Raw genomic sequence first — 22032 nt, 5'->3', positions numbered from 1 at the left:
AGAACACCAGGAAACATCCGTGTCGGGCGCCCCTAGGAACAAGGCCGGAACATTTCCATACGCCGTGACCACTGCAACGCTCCCGTTTTGTTTGTTGTCATGAAGTAAGGAAAGATGCTGAGCAAAGGAATATCTCATTATTCATTCCTCACGTCCCTGCCTGCTCCTTCCACTCGTGTCATTAAGTGTAAACCTAAGTTTTGACCGAGTCGACAGGCGATGTGCACAAATTTTACACTTGCTGCCCCTGTTTAAATTTCACCACAAAGCAAGCCAAACAAGAATTGATCTGCACAGTGAACACACACAAGTTCACATTTTTCGCTTTTTTTATTTTCCTTTCTGCCTCTGACTGTGTGTTTGCTCCTGGTTTCAACCCTCACAGTCAAAGCCTGAGGTTGACTCCACATCAAAAGCCTAACTTATTACATTAGTTATTATTATTTAGTTCAATTTTATTTGAATAGAGACAAATCACAATATACATCTCAAGGAACTTCAAATAGGAATGTCTCTCTAAACTCAGAAAACCCAAAGAGCCAATATCCTAGGAAATAAAAAAGAACTAAAAGAACGTCAACATTAAAAGCAGAGTCAAGTGTATGTGAACTGTATATTCCTGTGACAGATGCTTGTGAGGAATTCTTCATTAATCCATTATTTTGACTTCTATTGTATCTGAGAGTGAAGTTCACCACTGGTCACTGACAATTTCAGCACAGTTTAATTTTAAAGCCATTCTCAAGCAACTGCGGTTGTTCAGGGAACCAATTTTACTCTTTCCAAATAGATACAAAAAGGCAGAAGTTCATAAAATGAGCAGTTGGTCAGGAATGTCTTCCACAAAAGAGCCGCTGGAGAACCTCTATCATACCGGCAAGAAAAGATATGGACAATATGAAATTATTCTAAATGAATTCAACAGCACCTGAGAAAAAAGGTTTCTCGGTGTAACAGTAGCTGTATAGACTGCTTTTGTGAGAAATGTTCTCATTGTGAAGGTCTGAAACTAAGTGTTACTCTCAAGGACAACAAAACAAGCCCGGCTCTCTCTGCACACTCTGCTAACATAATGCATCACACAAACCTCTTCAAACCAAGGCTCCAATTCGCACACAGACACACACACACACACACACTTATACCATTCTCATCCATTCCCCCTTGCCTCCGTCACTCCCCCTCTTCCCCTCCCTCTTATCACAGTCTTCTGAGGCGTCTTCAAAAAGATAGAGAGATGAGGGGAGTACGCCTGCTTGTTTTTGCACTTGTCGTGTCTGTGCGCACGCATGCAGCTGTGCATGTATGGTGGATACCAACATATATAATTATAGTGGGAGCAGCATCTTGTTAGAGGGAGATAATTCAAACAGGGATGGGATCTGGAAAAAAACAACAAAACGAAACAAAGAAAACGAGCCGGAGCCGAGGGATATAGAGATGTAAACCCTCCAGAGGGTTGGATGGAAAGGATATGGGAATGTTTGCAGCTGCATAAAAATATGTCTTTATACTGATGATAATAATGTGAGACATTTACAAAGTAAACATATACTGTGGGATGACAGAAATCGCAGGGGTAACCCTACGAGTTTCTACACAATTCGAATACAAGTTCAAATCAAGGTCTGCTGTCAATCTTCTCACTTATACTCTGCAGCCAACTCTTCATAATATTTCCACTATAACCTTCAGTAAAATGATATCCTGCCTGTGCTCTGATCCCTGCTCAGTGGAATTTTAAGCATGGCTAAACGGATTCAGTTTGTCGCTGTGTGTTGCATTCTCAGTGATTGTGTTGTGCCGGGACCTTGCTTCAGTGTGGCATGCCAAATATAAAAAGTCTACAAAGCTTGCTGTGCAGCAATGATGAATGAGTAAAGCTATAGCTCTCAGATCGATCAAATCTCAAACACAATCATTTCAATTAAACATAAAAAATCTGCATTAAGTAGTCCTCTCAATCAATGACAAATGTACATGGACAGCAATGATCTGACTTGATTCTGAATAAGACATTGCTTCAATTATAATGTTTAAAAGAGTAGTGTGTGGTGTGCAGTGTTAAGTACTGTCACCTCACAGCAAAAAGCGATTCCTTACATATTTGCATGTTCTCCCTGCGTCAGCATGGGTTTCCTCCAGGTACTACAGCTTCCTCCCACAGTCCGAGACATACAGATATGGGGTAAGGTTGACTGGACACTGAAGGTGTGAATGTGAATGGTCGTTTATCTCCATATATCAGCTCTACTTAACACTCGCAACCTGGGTGTACCCCACCTCGAACCCAATGTCAGCTGGGATCGGCTCCTGCTCCCCCCATGACCCTCAAAGATAAGTGTTGTCGATAGCGGATTGATGGATGTTTACATGACTTGCAAATAGAATATACCATTCATATTCCTCTTAACATATTACAGAGCATAGTCTGATTATGTCATATTTTAACATTACTACTTTCACTATTTTATGTATTGGTGTCCATGAGCATAGAGCAACTCTGAATGTGGAGGTTTGTATCCATTATACACACCAGAAAATTTTGTTGATACCAATGTTCTGGTAAAACTTTCAGAATGTAGCTTCCATATGTTTGCTCTTCAAGATTAATATGTGACAGTTAGCTGCTTACATGACAATTGGATGATTTATGTGTTGCAGGGCAGAAATCCGCAGCTGAATCAAAATGTAAACCACTGCTGAATTCATCTGTTGAGATATCACTTATTTAGTGCTTAAGGTCTTCTTGTGTAGTGGATTTCTTTAACATAATAAACTAATAACATCCAGCGAGATTCACTTTGGCAAAACAATAAAACATTAGAAAAAGCCTACAGGGTAAAGAGATTGTGTAGACAGTGCGTATTTCCATCACTTTACAGCAATAAGAGCTGATAGAATTTCTTCCCATGAGGTGTTTAGCAACAGAGTATTTATCCCTGGATGTTGTTAACAGATAGGAAATTGATTTTGCTGATCAAAGTTAGATCCCCAAAGAGTCTGTTTAATGGAGACAATGTCGGCTTGAAGGAATATTTATGTTAAACTACCTAGATGGAGAGAGAAAGAGATGAGGATGACAGAGAGAGGAGTAAATAGAAGGTGTAGATGAGTAATGTGTGTTAGTGTTTGTCTGTTAAATATATATTTGCATTTTGAGCACATGAGCACTCTCATGCATCATAAGCAATGGAAAAGCATCAATAACTGCCAGATTACCAAAAATGTCCCCCTTTGGGAGCCTCTAGAAAGCCATTAGACAGAAGCATCAGAGTGCATCTCAAATTTTTCTTATGTTTTTCCTTTTCCTTTTTCTTGCATCAGTCACCCAGCTGTTTGCTTGTCTGGGAAGAAGCATTTCCTAAGCCTCTGTTGCACTGCTTGTCAAGCTTTCAGTTCTCACACGGAAGGGAGGGTGCACACATTATAATCATAACAGTGGCAGCTATTCCACTTGAAATACTTGGTCATTTAAAAAAGATGGGTTCTTCAAATCAGTCAAAGGTAGACAAGACTTACATTTTAATCTGAATTTCCCCCACAGTCAAAAATTTAGACTCAAAATGTACCATAGGTGTGAATGTGTGTGTCATTTGTCTTTGTATGTTGACCCTACAATACCCTAGTGACCTGTCCAGGGTGTCTCCCGCTGCTTGCCTCGTGTCAGCTGGGGTTTGCTCCAGCTCCCCCTGTGAGCCTGAAAGGATAATTGTAATGGATGGATGGAGTAGACACTAACGTGTCCCTCAGGGTGAGCCCTGAGCCCCAGCTGTGTGCCTGCCAGGTCATGGTCAGGGTGATACAAACACATATGTCACAGTTAGGTGGTTTTGCTGACAAGCATTATAGCGAATAGCATAGCAGATGCACAATGTTGCGCTGTCCAGGAGGGATAAAAACAAAAGCCAGTGTGTCTAGATTGTGGGAGCAGCGTTGCATGATGAAAAAAGTCAATCTTGGTCATCATTACAGCTGGAAACATATAGCTAAACCCTATCTTTTGAGAGGACAAATGCTCGGATAAGTTAAGACTCTTAAAACCTTAAACTGATGGAGTTTATGTGCCCAAAAAGCCGTTTTCACAAGACCGTATTATGAGATCATCCTACACAGGCAAGTTGTTCAGTGAGCAGAAAATGAAACCTCATTCAGAAGGAGTTGCCTTGTTGCAGCTGAGGACTTGCTCCGAAAGTGAAATCATGCATTGCCTACACACACAGTGCTTTCATCTACTCTGCATGAAAATAAACCTGCCATGGCTAATTAATACTGAGGTGATTCTGCAAAGCTCCTTCAAACATTTGGTGAGGAGTCTCATTATATGAAAAGTAAATAAAAGAAACTGTTAAACTGCATTGTTAAGGTTTTAATGTGGTAAAAACTACTTTTGCCTGACAACCTAAAACACAAAATCACTGAGCAGGAAATCTACGATGAGCTCGAAGCTACTTACAACAACTGCTATGAGCATTTCTTATCCCAACCAATTCTTGCTAAGACTCAGTCCGAATCCAGACTCACTGACCCAAACATGGACAAAAAACAGTGAGCAGCTTCATCTTCACCACTACCATCTGACATCAGACACCTCGCCTTGGTGTGATATTTAAATTAAATTTGGCTCTTGATAGCAAAAATGTTTCCCACCCCTGGCCTTGGAATTAACATGGGCAACATTAGAGATCTAAATAGCATGCTAGTCAGCGAGACAGGCTAAAGGTAGCATCTTACTTCAAGCTTATAAACACATTATTCAAACTTACAATATGTAACTTGGCCCCTAGGTGTCCTCTCAATCAAAACAATAACCAACGGACTACTTTGAAGGACGTTGTGAAGAAGCATGGGCTCATGGGAGTTTATCCAATACTGTTACCAATGTAATTCTACATGATGCAACTCAAGTGCAAATCATAATGCATTAATGTTTAATTCATGTCACGCAGCAAACAGCAATGAAGAATCGTGAACAAGGACCAATACAAACAGTGGAAGGAAAAAACAGCTGATCAGAGGATGGGCTTGCAGTGTGTTTTTTTCTTCTTTATACATTGTTTGCATGAAGTTGATGTGACAGTTAAAAGGCAAACTCAAATCGAGGATTTCCTTGGGTTTGAACATTGTGGGTAATATTTTGAAAAATGTAACATAGGTCTCGTAGTTTTTAGACATTTTAATAAAGAATTGTTACATATTACACAGGTATCTTTAATTCCATTCCTTGCATTTTTGCTTTTGCCTTGTTTGTAGAAAAAAAATAAAAATATAAAATAATGACCAATTCACACTAGGCACACTGCTTCAGCATGTGGAGCCTTCACAGGTGCATTATAAAAACTGGATAGAAACTAAAATATGATGTCCAATATCCTGAAGCCAAAATAGTTCCTTGCATCAAGATGCATTAGTGTTTCTCCTAATAGCCCCAACTGAGTGACACATAGACATTCGCGGGACATCATGAAAGTATAAATCCGGTTTTACAAATATATAGCCTCCATGGATTAAAAATGATAATACAACAAGTCACCGGCTTTACACACGTTTCATTTTCAAAGGTGGTTTATGGAGAAATCAAATTTGCTGTGCCTAGTTACAGCAGCTTAGCTTGATTGGACAGGAGGGGGGTTTGGCGACCAGTCAATTACATGCGAGTGTGACAGCTTTTCATTAGAGAACAGCGCCCCTCACTCCACCTACCCTCTGAGCTGATTTCACGGGATCGGACCAGGTCGCTCTTGTTGCCCACCAGGATGATTGGTGTGTGTGGCTGGGCCTCCCTGAGGAGGAGGCGGAGCTGGGAGGTGCGGTGGAAACTCCGCCTGTCAGTCACCGAGAAGACCAGGATACACACGTCACACTGTAGAGCGGACAGGTCCTGGGGATAGAAAAGCACACATATACAACACATGCATTAATAAATCAACACCCTGGCTGAGAAGATTAGCACATGCTCACACACGGGAGAGATCCAGTGACGGCTGAATAGGTGTGGAATGTCACGTAGCTGCAACACAACACACAAGATCCCCTTCATGCCATCAACAAATTGGCAATTTGTCCTTGCACACCATTTTAAACTCAGCCTCCTTCTTCAAGTTATTTTTCTGTTGTGCTGGAACTTTGCCACTGAAAGGACATTAATGCCAACGCCAGGAAGACGGCACTTTAGTTTTTATCACTGTCCCAGGGGAGGACACAGAGGAGGCTTTGCTCAAGCTGACTGTGCGCACATCACGCTTCACTTTGAATATCCTGACCCTTTTAACAGTGACCACCAACGTCCCATTGGGGCTCCTGTCACAGAGGCTCAATTTGCAAGAGTGGCTGCAGCAGGAAAAAGCAGCTTGGAAGAGCCTGGGACCATCATTGTCCTCTTTCGCTTTGTCTCTCTGATTCTGTCAGCCACATTTAAATTTGACTGAGGAGGGTCATGGGTGTAAAATTACTCGTTTCAAGGTTCTCCTGGGTATTCCTGAATATTAATGATCGTTCATTCCCTGTACGCTGATCAAGACAAAACGTGACAGCACAATCTCACAGTAAGAGATTACATTAAGTAAGCATTCCCAGCCAGTCCCCAAATTATATGTTGTCTTTTATCCGTCAAAGATCTGGTCATTTGTCAGTGACATGTGATGCAGGGCCTCACAGTGTTGAAGTGGCTAACACTTGAGCAACAACATCTAGTTTGGCCAGGTGCTTTTCTGGGATGCATGTTCATCCCATGTCTTTGGGTACTCTGGCTTCCTCCCACAGTCCAAAGACATGCAGGTTAGGTGAGTGTGAAAGGCTGTTCCTCTGCATGTTGGCCCTGCAATATGCTGGCGACAGGGTATTCCCTGCCTCTCAGCTGGAATTGGCTCCAGCTCCCCCTGCAACCTCTTCAGGATTAGCTCTGTAGATAATGGCAGGAGGGATATTAGATGCAGAGACTCCATATGGTTCAGGGTTTACTGAACTCAATTCCCTGTGGTTGTGAAATGCAACCCAGGTTTGGATGTAAGTCTGAAGTATGTGGTCATGTGGATTACATGCACATTTATATCACAGAACATCGTAGATTTTTACATTACACACTTTCTTTGTTTGGAACATGGCCAAAAAACCTCAACCTTAACCTGTGCTTCCTGGTATGAAGATGCACTGATGCATATTTTCATGTAAACCTTATGGGTCAAATGAGACATGTAGCCTATATTGTGAAAAACTCAATCACACAACCTGTCCAGCACCAAACAGCAGAACCGTCATAGGCTAAAACACCAAATGATGTGTCAGTACTTTTAAGTTGGACGAGTCAATATTTTACATATTAATGAGGGATCAAAAGTGGCAGGTTACAGCAAAAAAGCACAGATAAGCCCACTGTCTACGTACTGCCTAGCACCAGACATGGTAACAACTAGCAATAGAAAATAGTGCAGCATTTAAGACATTCAAAATGAAAAAGTTAGTTAATATATACTGAAATAAAAATCCAACTAAATGCTCCCAGCTAAAAAACTTCAAGGTAATAATACATCAAACTCTTCCTGCAGCTTACCCCCCCCCCCCCCCCCCAAAAGACTATCCCAAACTCTCAAAGCTTTAAAACTCCAAAGTGAGATACAGAATCTTTTTTCCACTCAGCTTACATTTGTATCTGCTTGATCCACACCTTTAGAAATTTATTTAAGTTATTTTCTATATATTGCAGGAGAATATTTATGTTTTTAAAATCCTTGAAATGTTATCTCTGTATTTTACTTTTTTTCAATTCACATGGTTTAACAATGCTGCTCCAGACTAACATCATACTTTGAGGTTGAAAATATTTGAACAAAAGATTATTGTAAAGTAAATTTTGACAAGTACAATCGAAATAAACTATTTTTTATCCAAACAATAAATCTGTAGTGTACACTACACGAAAAGCCCAATTTCCGCCACTGGAAACCTCTGGAAACTTGCCTTTTCCTGGCAGTAACGCCAGTAAAAGCTCCATTATCTATTAATAACACAGAGAGCCAGGAATTCAGAATTAGAAAACACCCAGGAACTACTTTTTCACATCTAGATGGCATTGTAGCCTTCAAATCAAATCCAATGTATAACCACTGTGTCGACAAAGTATTTCTGGTTTATTTTATTTGTGGGTTAGTTGATGGTTTAATCTTTAATTCTCGGTTCTGTTATGTCTAAACATTGTCTATTTCTGACCTGTAGAACAGACAAAACAATCGATGTGTATTTCAGCTCAAAATAGGAGTCTGAAGCCATAAATAGTAGTGACTGAATCAATACAAAAGCATTTTATACCCACCAGATAACCCAATCTGCCTCCATGCCTTGGACTGCATATTGTCAGAGTGTATGTGCGCGTGCAGATGCCCTTGCCCTACATCCGCAGTCCTGAGGGTAAACTCCCGCCCCCCAGAGAGTTTCAGACGCCTGAAAAATTCACACCATTTCAAGTGGCCAAGTACTATCGGATCGGAGCCCGGAGCAGGAAATTCATGGGAAGTGCCTTGGCACGGTCTGTTTGACTGAGCACAGGAAAAGACAAGGGAGAGGAGAAAAACGGAGCTGAGCCAGCCAATGGCATGGAAGGCGGCTCCACCACCTGTCACAGTCTGACTGAGGGAGGAGGACGAAGAATGGAAACTACAAGGCACAGGGAGATAAAGTGAGGGAGAAGCTAATCTTTGTGAGCAAAGGAGTAACAACACGAGTGGACATCGATTAGGAGGTTGATGGAATGGGTCCAGGAAGAATACTGTGACCAAGCAAATCGAACCAAGGCAGAACAACCCTGGACACTGCCAACTCTCTCCCTCTTGATTAAGCAGCTCCTCTCTGTCTCACAGAGAACCAGCCATCTGTCAATACCTACACACACACACACACACACACACACACACACACACACACACAAACACACACACACACACACACACACACAAACACACACACAGGAACTGACACACAGGGACTGGCACACAAACACAAAAGCCTGGCTCACACAGAAGCACTCAGATCAATGAGCATTCAGGAAAGATATTCATTAAATTATCTCAATGACAAATATTTCATCTGGCTAAACAGACCATTTTCTCTGTAATGTCAGTGATCTGTAAAGTTTCCCTTGATCAACATCTGTATACTTCTTGCAAAGCTACATGGCCAAAAGTATGTGGACAGTCATTCTCTGAATATGTCTAGCGTAATTGGTGTGGAGGGGTTTTCCATGCTTTATGGTCAGGCCCTTTGGTATATTTTACAGATAATCTTAGTCTCATAATAAATAGTCAGTAATCAGTAACCTAATAATAATAACATCAAAACCTTGCATTGCTGGCTCTATATTAAAACATTGAATGAATTATAAATATTTTTGTTGTTGGAGGACTGTTGCTTTGGGCTATATTCTGTCAAAAGCTCATGTTAATGCCCATCATCTATAACTGTTTACGACTATCTATCTTATTGATAGCTTCAGTTTCACTGAAATACATAAACATAACAGTAATAAGTATTTGTCCTTTGACCATTAAAAACATGATACAGTATTTTAACTCTAACACATTTTCAAACACATCCTCCTTACTTCTTTACTGCAATTTCTGTTTAAAGGTTGAAATGTACGGCCATATGGAAATATCTGTAATGGTATAAATTGGTCTGAAAGAAACCCTTGAGACATATTGGTGCTCTGCTTCAGCTTCTAACTCTATATGAACTGAGTATAGGGCAATCAGGCCCTCATCCACCATGATAAATGTCATCTTCAAAAAAAGAAAGCTCACAATGCAGTCCTATCAAGCTCGATCAGATAGAGAGGATCACATGCCAGGCTTTTTCCTTTTACCAGGCGCAAATGTAGATAAGAAAAACACACATCCAATCAAACATGATGGGAAGCATGGTATGAATACATCACTTGACATGACTTTTCTTTTGAAAAGGACATTTATGATATGTGCAGACCTTACATCCAGGGGCTGTAGCTCAAAGCTCGTGAAGCTGAGGTTGAAAAACTGCATTTAATATTCTGCTGAACTGGAATGAACTTGAGTTTTCGTAAGCTTTTTAATATGCAGAGAAACAACACACAGCATGCGCACACACATGCATTAACATGCACTCAAAAACACATCAAACACCAACAAACTACACCAGCAACCATTAACTATGAGGACAATGAATCACTTATCAGATCTCATTTGCATAACTTGCTGCGCCTCCACGAGCACTCAAACTGTTATTACCCCCAGCTGGGAACAAAGGCAGAAAACACAGCATACGGACCTTTTTTTGAGAGTGTGCATGAGCGCGCTGTGTCTGTGTGTGTGTGTGTGTGTGTGTGTGTGTATGTGTGTGTGTGTGTGTGTGTGTGTGTGTGTGTGTGTGTGTGTGTGTGTGTGTGTTTGCGCTGGTGTTAGTGTATTTCTCATTATACAAAATACTCCCCCCCTGCCTGGAACACAGATCATGAACTATTGCAATCTATTGGCTCCAAACTCATTTTCTTTTCAGAGTAAGATACATGAGCAAAGCAGCTTACAGCCTTTACATGGAAACAAAAGGTCAAACACCTGCTTGCACAAACATGCACAGAGTGCGCACACTGATAAATGCATGTTACACCCGTGTTACCATTTGTCTTTATCAAAAGCAAACACATGCAATCTGCCTCTTTGGTTTGTGTCTGTCAGAGCAAAATGAAAGAGGGAATAGCAGGGAAAAGGAAGTAAGGGAAGCAAGGATCAGAAGAAAGACAGAAGAAAACCACTTGCTCTAAGTCAAAATCTGATAATTGGATGACAAAGCTTAGGGCGGACAGAGTGCTGAGGTAGTGGTCTTGCTCTGGCCTAACTTTAATACTGCATAGAGACAATGATTCCCTTAGGAAATATACTGCAGAGTCCATCTGGCCTGCACACACACACACAAAGCACACACGGAGCACACACGAGCCTGCGTGAGCAACGGCCACCGATGACCACATCATTCCCGAAATTCAGCTGACATCACACACACACCCACACACACAAACACAAACACACACAGAAGGGTAGTGTAGTAAGTGTCCCTGCATGACCCAGATTCAAGCTTTGTTATGACAGCATGTAGAGCCTCCACCCTGCTGAAGTGTCCATTAGCAAATCCCTGAATCCTTACTGGTATCAGGAAAGCTGTTGTGTGCAGTTGACCTTTGACCTGCCCTGTGCAGCGAGGATAAAAAAGGATTTCCGTCTAGGACACAATAAAATGCGATCTTAGATTAAAAAGGTTTTACCTGTCTTTTGTCCAAAATGAGACATTCACATGGCAAATTTGGGGGGAAAGGTGTATTGAATTACAGTATTTTATTGTCATACATTAATGGCCTCATAATTAGATACAAAAAATAAATAAATAATATTATTTAATTCCAGCTGCAACTCAGTGCTTCGCATGTCAACAGAAGGCCCAACACGCTTCTGCCTCTCACCCTTTGCTCTGCTGCTTTATGGTTGAGGTTATGAATAAATTAAGTGAATAAATACGATATGAATAAATTATGCAATGTTGCACAAACAGGTTTTTTGAAACTATGTGAATTACACTTTGAAGCTTAGAGATACTACTACCATTAACTATCATGCTATAGATGACTAGCTTATATACTGGCTTTTATTTTTCTTTAGTGCTTTGACTCGGTTGAATTCAAATCATAGTTACAAATGACTACAAGGTTCAGCATCATTAATCAACCTGTTTGAACCTGATCAAAAGATTATTTTTAACATTAGCTGCTGATTTTAGGTAGCTCACTAAGGTCAATTTACATAGACATGCTAACATCTATCAGCATAAATAAATGACACTACCATAGGCTGTATTTAAAGTATGTATTCACCCAAAGATACTGTGCTTTAGGAATAACAAAAAATACTTAAATGTCTTTCTAGCTGTAGCTAGCTAACGTGGGACTTGATGATGCATCAACATGGTGTTGTAACTAATAAAAAAAACGAGTTCCTCCTGGCTGGGAAAATTCATGTGAACCTCACCTCAAGTCAGGGAACCAACTCCGAAAGTATGCAAACATTTTGGCACACAAGTTGCTGAAGTCATCACTTATAATCAGCTCTAGCTGTTAATGCGAACTTGCCAAATGTTGCATTTTTGTCATTTTTAAGATTAACTTAGATGTGTTTTAAATAATTTACATGTCTGTCATACCAGATCCTTTCTCTTTGCTTTTCATTATAATGCAAATCTTGAAAAGCGATGTCAAGTTTTTTTTTTTAAATGCTCTAAACCCTAAATACTAGTAAACATGTGGGCTAGAGAAAGCAGACAGTACAAAAACGTTTTAAAATGATTTAATAGAAAAACTTTATGAACTAGAATGGCACTCAGTAGAGCGTAAACCTTCACCAAGGCCCAACGGTCCCATTAAGTTCAATCAAACTGCACCAAATTGCACATTCATGAATAACATTCCACTTTATATGTCTCATTTTTCATCAGGATCTCTTAATTATTTGAAGAGAAATCATAGAAGAAGTCAAGAAACATCTCGCAATGTTCAAGAAAGTATAAAAATTCCTGGATCCACCCACTGATCTGGATTTACACAAAAATGTGATATGCTCTTCCGTGAGGCATACCACATCCTTCCAACAAGTTCCGTGGGAAATCTGTCCAGTGTTATTTAAGAAATGTTGCTTACAATTAAAGAACAAACAAACAAACACACCAAAATAAATGGACAGGGGTGAAATATAACCTCCCAGGCAGCGGAAAATATATTGCAAGTTCAAATCTATTAAGACAACCAAGTACAGTAGATTCCAAATTTAAATCATATTACTGAAATGTTTTGACCAAAATATATTATATGCTAAGAACAACAATGTAGCTTTTTAAAGAAAATGAAAGATTTCGAAGGTTCTGTCTACAATACACCTGATCTAGACGACTGATATAGTATTCTGGCAGTTCCCTGGTAGCCCTCAAATACAATGCACATTTTTTTACACAATAAAGAAAAATGAGAAAAGGATCCCTGAGGAGACTAAAACAAACAAAACGGTTATAGTATAACAGCTTACATGGATTAGGGCAAGAAATGGGAAACTGTAAATGGAGCAGAACAACTCTTATAAGGAAGCAGAACAGCGAAGGATGAAAGAGAAAATAGTCCAGGGAAGAAACTCCCAGGACACAAGGCTGAATTCAGTCTCTCTTCCGAGAACTGGATGGTGGAACGATGTTTTTCTTTCTTCCTAATCGAGTGAAAGAATGTGGTCAAGCAGTAATTATCTCCTTCCAAATTACGTCCTGGACCTTCTCCCTAATTCGCTTCAGCAAAACAAATGATCCGTTCCTCCGCGGCAGCTTTTCTCGCTGCGCACTGATAGTAACACACATATAAGGCACTGGCCTACATTTCTCCAGGCCTCAGGCCGCCCCATCTTGGTTGTTTTTAATAAATATTTAAATTTCAGGCTATCAAATAATAATGGAAACTCTTAGACTGACTCAGGAAAGGTATAAATTTCACTAATGCGCTAACGTAGAGTCCCTAAGACAGCCACACACAGCCCCAAACGTTAGAGAGAAGGGTCTGAAAGTCCATCGAGTCGTCAGTGACCTCAATCTCCGACCTTGTCCCCTACATGCAGAACCCAATTTATTAAATGTTTGAGAGATACATTCAATTACACAACCAATGTCGGGCTAAAAGCAGAGAAGGGCACGGTCTTGCTGGGTCAAATTTGCCAGTGTTTCTATTTTAAGCACGCGGATGACTTATTTAAACCATCCAACCCGCGTGACGTCAGCAACGCTCACAACGTCCCAGCATCTGGCACAGCAGACTCTCAACCCTGTGTGCATTTGTACGGTGTTATGTTTTACACACTGTTATCAGTGCTACATGACGAAACACTCGAACACACACACACACACACAGACATCTGCCAGCATTGTCTATATGTGTCTCGGCAATGGCATTATAAGTGCAACCTGGGGTTTGTTGTGCACCACTCTTTGCACTGCAGTTGGGAAAATGACAGCTCCATCTCGACTTCCATGAGTCAATCAGCAAGACCAATAAAATCACTCGAACAAACCATCGCTGAGTGTCAATGTAACAGTTTTACATCTTTTTTTTGGCAGTTTATATCGCCACGGAACGATGGGGCCAGTCAGGGAACGGACGAAGCCCCAGAGCCATCAGCTTTGGATGCTGACTGTTGTAGCATGATGTTATGCGTGAGTGAGTGATTAAGCCCTGGTTGTGCATACATGAGTGTGTATGTGAGTGTGTGTCTGTCTGTGTGTGTTGCTATGGTAACTTGGGTGTAGGTTTGGATGCCCCATGGAGAACCCTTGCAGCTCGCTACAAGGCCAGAAGCTCTGCCTCCAGGGACTGGGGGTGCTGTCGGTTAATACTCTGCTAGTTGAGGTCCATGAGATGTGTGGTAGGTAGCTGGACAACATCTGTCTGACCGTGTGAGGGAGTGACTGTGTGCTCACAATGTATGTGTGTGTGTGTGCGTGTACATGTTTTCTATCTGCGGGCACTCCCCCCAAAAAAAGCACAAAAAACATGAGCACGAATTAGCAGATGATTTTAGGATGCTGTCCAGATCTCTCTGCCTTCCCCCACTGCTCACGGCCCTGGAGTTATTCCAAGCCTCCCGCTGTCCGGCGTCTGTTGCTTCAGTCTGAAGGGCCTGCCTCGTATTAACACGCGCAGAATAACAAATGTAATTAACTCTTGGTGAGACTTGACCATGGCAGGAAAAGGGCCACTGGAGAGAGGCGAGCAAGTGTCACAAAAAAAATGTAACAAGAGTGTGAATGGACGGAGATATTTGGAGATGATGACAGCTGCAGGCGGAGAGGGCGGCGAAATTGGGGGTGAGAACCAGAGGATAACGCTATAACAACGTGATAACAGGAAAAGTGAGGACACCAGCTAGCTTCCAGTGGACTTCCCCAGAGCGAAATGTGGCAGCGTGTGAATAATTTAACCTTAAGGCGGGAGCCCCTGAGGCCCGAGTGGACATCTGGTAAAGGATGCATCAGGGATAATCCACCCTAAACTCTAATTAGAGTGCTCTAACATTTCATCATCATTATTAACAGGCATTAATGACTGCTTACTTTTTCATTTCACATAATGTCATCAGTGTCACAAGGAGCTTTCGGACAAGCTGTTGAAGTTCTGTGCCGCTTTCCTGCTCAAAAACCCAGTTGTATTAACTCAATCACACTGTTCAGCTCAAAAGGTTGAGGAGGCATCACTGAAACTATTTTGGCCCTCACCACTTTGCAGAAAAAGAGAGTCAGAAAAGCTCAATAGCAGTCAGCGTAGTGCTCCTGCAGGATTCCCTTTATGGTGCAGCAAACACACACACGTGTAAGCAAAAGTATGAACACACTATCTCTGCCTTCAGTGCACACCAATCATCTGTCCATCACGGAAATCAAACAAATGCCTTTTTTTCACCTACAGCACCAGTCCACAATGTCAAAATCTGAAATAGTCAAATAGACGGCTTATGAGCAACAGAGGTCTCAGGAGCAGGAAAAGAGGAAAAGTCTAAACTCGATGATACAAACAAGCCCCAATGAGCAAAGCACGAAGCAGACGAGTAACTCACCTGTTTCCAGTTGTCGAAAATTATGACTTTGCTGTCCTCGTCGTCGACCGTCACCGAGCACTCGTAGCCCTCACCTGCAAACAAACACCGAGGTCAAACACATCAGCACACACAAAACATAAACAACACCACAACACACTGTAGGGCGAATACCAGTGTTGTCGCAAAAAAATATGCTAGTTGTTCTAGTTCTTAAAAAGTGTCCTTGACCTACTCCAGAACACATCAGTTTCTGGAGTTGTTTAAAATGGGCGAATTAAATCTTTAAAAATGGAACTCCAACCAATTTTGGACACTTTATCTTTTTTTTTATCTTCGTGAGGATATTTTTATGCTCTAAAATAGAGGCAATATTCCACATTTGTCTTTCCAACTTAGTTCTTGTAAAATGACCGAAACCAACAATATTTCAGTCCGGCCTCTCCTCCCTGCCTACTGTAGAGCTCTTAGCTCCAAACCCATTTGTTCTTACTGAAAATGCTCATCTTTAAAGTTTGAGTACAAATAATATTTTCACCACTGCTCAGTAAAAATGCCATGTACTGTAAATTCCTAAAACCCCTGAGCACTCTAGTCTTTAACATTTGGAACAGAAGATGGATTACACTGCATTTGTTTGGGAATATTTCTAACGTTAGACTATTAGTCAGATTTTACGTGAAAATAATCAAATAAAACGTACAGAAGAAAAAGATAATTTGGCTTGAAAAAGACCCACTGTGTTTGTCAGGTCTATTTTAAGGTACCAGCACGCCAAGGCTCCTGTTGTTATTCCTCGACTGTCTGTTACTGGTAATTACTTGGTGAAGACATATATTGATTAGCGAGGAGTCATTCCAGCCAGGAGGTTGATCTGAGGCTGGAGCTTCTATTTGAATGTGTCAAATGGGCTCAGTTGAACAGATTAATGTTTTTTGTGATTTCGATGTGTTGCTCATAGAATAATTTAGCAATCTTCTAAAATTCCCATGCATAATATGATTCCCTATCAGGGAAACATGTACAAGCTACTTGGATGAAAGTGCTTTTCCTGCCCATTTATGATGCATGAATCCAAGCGTAGTTCATCTGCACTAATGAATACTGTATGGTGTGAGCTATGGGTGTGAGTCAGAGGCATGTGAGCTTCTCCAGGACACCAGGTCCTTGTGCCACTAACAAATTGATCGGCCGAGGACCAGAGCTGATTATCGCTGGTGTTGCAGTAAACAGTGCGACAGGCCTACTGACTGAAGGGCGGGGGGGCGGAGGGGCAAAGTGGATCAAGCTGATTCAACAGCTATTTACACAATGAGGGGAATATTCATTGGCTTTCTTGCTGACTACTAACATATTTGTCTAGGAAGTAAGTTAGTTTAGCATACCTAGGAGCTTGAGATACAAGTATGGCTCAGATCAAAGGTGTAAGCTATCAGATAGTTAGCTAACTCAAACATACCTCGAAACTGGGGAAATAATGCCGCGTTCCATAAATCTCGGAGCTCGGAATTTCGACTCGGGGGCTGGAAAGCTAGCACTAACTGTCATTAAACGTGTTGTACACATAGTACTGTCCAATTACTGTCTCAGGACGTGTTACTATTGTGTTAGTAATGTGTTTTTACGAACTGTTTTTGATAAACATTGTTCCGATGCTACTTGAACGCTATCAACTCTGGTTATTTGGGTCATTCCGAGGGTCGAGCTCCAACGTGTAATGGAACATGGCATTAGTAGCATGGCTTAGTTCAAAGATGTGAGCTAGCAGCTAGTTAGAAATGTTTAGCATACGTAGAAACAGGAGCAACAATAAGCATGGCTCAATTCAAAGACAACATGCAACATCAACTTATCAATTGATATCACTCTCATGCCTGTAAAAGATGCAGCTAAATATGCAGTAAAAGGCAAATCTGCTGTAAAACCTTTGCACTTTGGTTTTTGTGTGTATAAGACCAACAGCGTTAAAGGATAATTCAACCAAACATGAAAAGTCACCACTACTCAAATTGTATTGGATTTGGCTGCAAGGCTGTTTACCCCTGAAACTCCTATAGTGTTTTATGGACTCAAACACTTCACCCAGTGGTGAGTTGATAATGAGTGCATTTTTTGGTGAACTATGCTTTTAAGATTGTTCTCATGTTTCCAGCTGACTAGCCCGCTATTATTCCTTTGAAATACAGTAACTATTGTTTGACAGAACTATAATTCTGTTTTGCAGTAAAATCCTCAAATGTAAGAAGAGGCTCATCTTACCCCGTTGTCCCCTACATGGCTGGACTGTGTGAAGGCTGAATGAGTCAAGATAAATACAGCATTGATCGCTACAAAGACGTCTGACCAAAGCTTATCTATACCTTGAGATTGATTTCAAAAGGTTCTCAGTCCTGCCATAGATGCACATGCACACAAAGACACACACCACACATCCCTGTGTAGGCTATTACCACATGCTTGTGTCTCAGAGTCTATAGAGAGGGATCTGTCGGACTGCCCGGCCAGAGATAAGGCCAGCGACGACTTGCCCACGCCGTTCTGTCCCAGCAGTACTATTCTCAAAGCTCCGCCGTGGCTGCGATAAGTTGACTGTGCAGCTGCCGATTGGCCGAGGGACTCATCCCGAGCCACCGCTGTGTCACTGATGGGCGACGTGGCAGACTGCTCCAAGCCCGGCATCCAATCGCAGTCCTCGGACACAGCCTCTTCCCTCCGCAGCTGGTGTTTGACAGGCAGGGGTGTGCTTCCTCGCCGCAGGGGGGGCGCCGTGGTGAGAAACATACTGTACTAGAATGAAATGAACACAAAAAAAAAAACCTATGTGTAAATATAGTGATGAGCCACAACACAGTCAGATATTGGGTTTTGCTACCTGGAGTACCTTGAAATAAACAAGCTGTGGATCTACCTGTAGCACTGTCTATTCTTGTAAACGTTAACAATGGAGGATGGGGTGGCAGTGGAAGTGCTTTGTGTGTGTGTGTGTGTGTGTGTGTGTGTGTGTGTGTGTGTGTGTGTGTGTGTGTGTGTGTGTGTGTCTGTCTGTCTATCTGTCTGTCAATCTGTCTGAGTGTGTGTGGGGTGGGGGGGTTCTTTGTGTGAAAAAGGAGGGAGGTGAAAATAATGAAGGTGAGAGGGACGGGTGGCAGTGTAAGAGAAAGGTGCTGATGAAGATGCAGTGTTTCAAAGGGAAACCTACATGAGGAAGAGTGGAGATGACGTTGAGGGGTGAAGATATAACGGAGACGTGGCGGGAGGAGCGCTGCTGAAAGGATGGCAGGGGATGAAAGAATCCCAACACACAGCAGGGTTAGGGTTAGGGTTAGAAGAAGAGAGGAGGAGGTATGTTGATAGAGAACGAGGGAGGGACAGAGGAAGAGGTTGCAGCAGTGTGTAATAAGAGCAGAAGTGCAGTTAGGTGGCTGTAAACTGTACATGGTGTGCATCATGTGAGCAGCATGAACACATCAAAATAGGTCAAAAAGATAAAGTCTCCATCCCTGGTTATTTAAAACTGAGAAAGCTGTTAGTGGTGTTCTCCAGAGCAATAACGTGGCTGCGAAAAAGTCCGTGTGACTAAGTGTGTGTGTGCATGTGCATTACTGTGTGTGTGTATCTGCAACCGCAGCAGGTCAACCATTGACGACCCTCATCAATTTTAATACACCAATTAATCTAGCTCCAGTGACACCCCTGGGCGACCGAGGCACAGCATCTGCCTACAAAAGCTAAGTACAGAATCGGGCGCTTAATTAAAGGGGATTGACACAATAACAGGAATGTATTAGATTAAAATGCAATCCATATCAACCCGACAGTGTAAAGTCTCACAAATTGCAATGAGCTGAATCAGGACCTCTCTTAAACAAAGTCAACTACCACACCTGAGTGTTTGAGAAGGTTAGGAACAACTGTAGTGCTGTTGTAAAGGATTGTATTGGATTGTGAGAGTGTACAGGTGTACCCAAGAAACTGGGGACTTTTTCTCTGGCAGCTTAGATCTCTCAGGAGTTTGCTTAGTTTTCCGTTTTGATATTGTATAATAAGATGGTCAATTCTGTATTGGTTCCATTGAATACTAAAAAACCATGCAGCTTAGGTCCAGTATAGTAAATTAATAAAGCAATGTATCTCATGATATAGTACTTTAGATTATGGTAGAGTACAGTGTAGTGTGGTATTGTGTTCTGTGATGTCTTGTGTAATACATGTTGGTAGAGTGTAGTGTATTAAAGTATACATTTACTAATTGCTTATATATTGTCACATGTAGTATATTCTGTGTAGTATAATAGTACAGTATGTTATTGTATAGTAGAAAATGTACAATATATAATATAGGTCAATATGTAATATATAGTATTGTAAAGCAGTATAGTATAGTAGTAGTGTTGCAGCATATGTTTAAGGTGTGGCTTCTTGTGACACAGTTGGCTTGCTACTTGATCTCTCTCTCCTCTCTCTCTCTCTCTCTCTCTCTGTCTCTCTCGCTCTCTCTATTTCCCTCTCTCTCTCTCTCTCTCACACACACACTCTCTCTCTCTCTCTCACACACACACACAAACAAACAAAAACAGACGCACTCCCCCCCCACACACACATACAAGGAAGCTCAATTAAGTTAATTGAACGAGCTAATCAATTAAGCATGGCCTTTATTGTCAGTGGCGCTCAGGGGAGCCATACACGCAGAAACAGGAGACTGTGAGCCAGTGTGTCAGGGGTTAATCTCCTTCTCTCGCCAGGCTGTCGAGAAAACTGGGGCAAACAACAGTGTACAATACAAAATTAATACTACAGGCAGTGTCTAGTGCAGCCAAATTATACTCACTGCCGCTGCTGCTGTGAACCTGCTGCAGCCACAGTGTAAACTTGTGAATGGTCCTGATTGTAATGTAGGTATATGAAATCATTTATGGTGAACAACACACTATAGAGGGAGCAAAGATAGCCTGAAGCTATGGATTTAATACCTGTAACCCAGACTAAGGATTTACTGCAAACACATCACAGCTATAATTACAGGGCCGAAAATCTAGCTGGCGCCTAAAGAATTTGAGCAAGTGAAGTTTACTATAAAGTCTCTACAGAGTGGTACAGACTCACTGAGAGTCCCTGAAGGCCTGATAATGTTCAGAAATCCTCTCCTGAGAGGGAAGATGAGAAATCCCCCAAATTCTGAGCTTAAAAAGATAAGTGTGACTGAGAGGAACCAATGTGAGCTGCATAAAAACAGACAGAGAGAAAGACAGAGACAGAGTGAGTGTGTGTGTGTGTGTGTGTGTGTGTGTGTGTGTGTGTGTGTGTGTGTGTGTGTGTGTGTGTGTGTGTCTGTGTGTCTGTGTGTGTCTGTGTGTGTGTGTGTAGTCTGGTCTATTGTAAGGAGCGCAAGAGGTGTGGTGCGTGGCCTTACCTGGTCAGCCATGGTTATTAATATATATCTTCTCTTTATGGAACAAGTGGTGTAGTTGCGACCTCCTGCACCGCCCGCCTCAGGTCATCTGTGCAGGCTGCACACCCGGCATCGTCTTCACCACGGGGGCAGGAGACGGCGCACAAAAGAGACGCACCACATTTCATCTGACATGATCATGTTATTCTTCCTCTCACTCCTGCGCGTAAAGCCTCCTCCTCCTCCTCCTGCTGCTCCTGCTACTGCTGCTGCCGCCGCTGCTCGGGACTGGGAGCCAGTTGCACGGGGACGCGCGGCGCATGGACAATTCACAAAGGTGTTAGTTGGAAGGGCGGAGTGAGGATGAGGAGGATTACACCTGCGTCCCAGTTTGGAAAAGAAGGCGACGTGCTATAGGAGGAGGAAGAGGAGGAGAGAGAGCCATCTGCACAGCGCATCACCTCCTGTCCTTTGGTTGCCCCAGCGGTGCTGCCCTCCCCTCTTGTTCATACCTGAGTCTCTCTCTCCTTCTCTCTCTCTCTCTCTCTCTCTCTCTCTCTCTCTCTCTCTCTCTCTCTCTCTCTCTCTCTCTCTCTCTCTCTCTCTCTCTCTCTCTCTCTTTTTATTGGTTGCGCGTGCTTGAGTGAGAGCAGAGGGACGATGGGGGAGGAATAGTACCCCTCACCTCCTCCCTCCTCCAGCGCATCCCTCATGGCTGAGACGCGCGAGTTCCTTCAAATGTGTGCCTTTGTCTGACACCGGTCTGGGATTTTTTTTCCCGGTGTGTTTCATTCGGGTTTTACGGTACAAAATCATTTGTTCCGTTATTTACGCTGTGAGGTGAAGGGCCCGCCAGAGGGAGGCAGAGAGAAGCGTCATGGAGAACGTGTCACGTGCTCAGAGGTTTTTTTGACCTGGTACAACCTCAGATAAGAAGTTTTGGGAATCTGCTGTATTCAAGCTTTATCACCTCGTTTAAGCAATCATTTGAAAATGTTGATCTAAGTGCCT

General features: G+C 42.1%; 1 protein-coding gene across 1 annotated transcript in view; it reads right to left on the bottom strand.

Annotated features, from left to right (window-relative positions):
- The window catches only part of rem2 (RAS (RAD and GEM)-like GTP binding 2), a 25289-nt gene extending 4235 nt beyond the window's left edge, over positions 1-21054 (bottom strand). The window contains exons 1-4 of the mRNA XM_061084905.1: positions 21043-21054; positions 18080-18416; positions 15651-15724; positions 5704-5881 (exon numbers count right to left, since the gene is read on the bottom strand). Coding sequence (XP_060940888.1) covers positions 5704-5881; positions 15651-15724; positions 18080-18416; positions 21043-21054 — 601 coding nt within the window. The remainder of the gene's footprint in view (positions 1-5703; positions 5882-15650; positions 15725-18079; positions 18417-21042) is intronic.
- Positions 21055-22032: the final 978 nt, after the last annotated feature.

The sequence above is a fragment of the Limanda limanda genome, chromosome 13, assembly GCF_963576545.1.
Source record: "Limanda limanda chromosome 13, fLimLim1.1, whole genome shotgun sequence".
Taxonomy (NCBI): Eukaryota; Metazoa; Chordata; class Actinopteri; order Pleuronectiformes; family Pleuronectidae; genus Limanda; species Limanda limanda.
The sequence above is the reverse complement of the archived record's forward strand: the minus strand, read 5'-3'. Positions and strand labels throughout refer to the sequence as shown.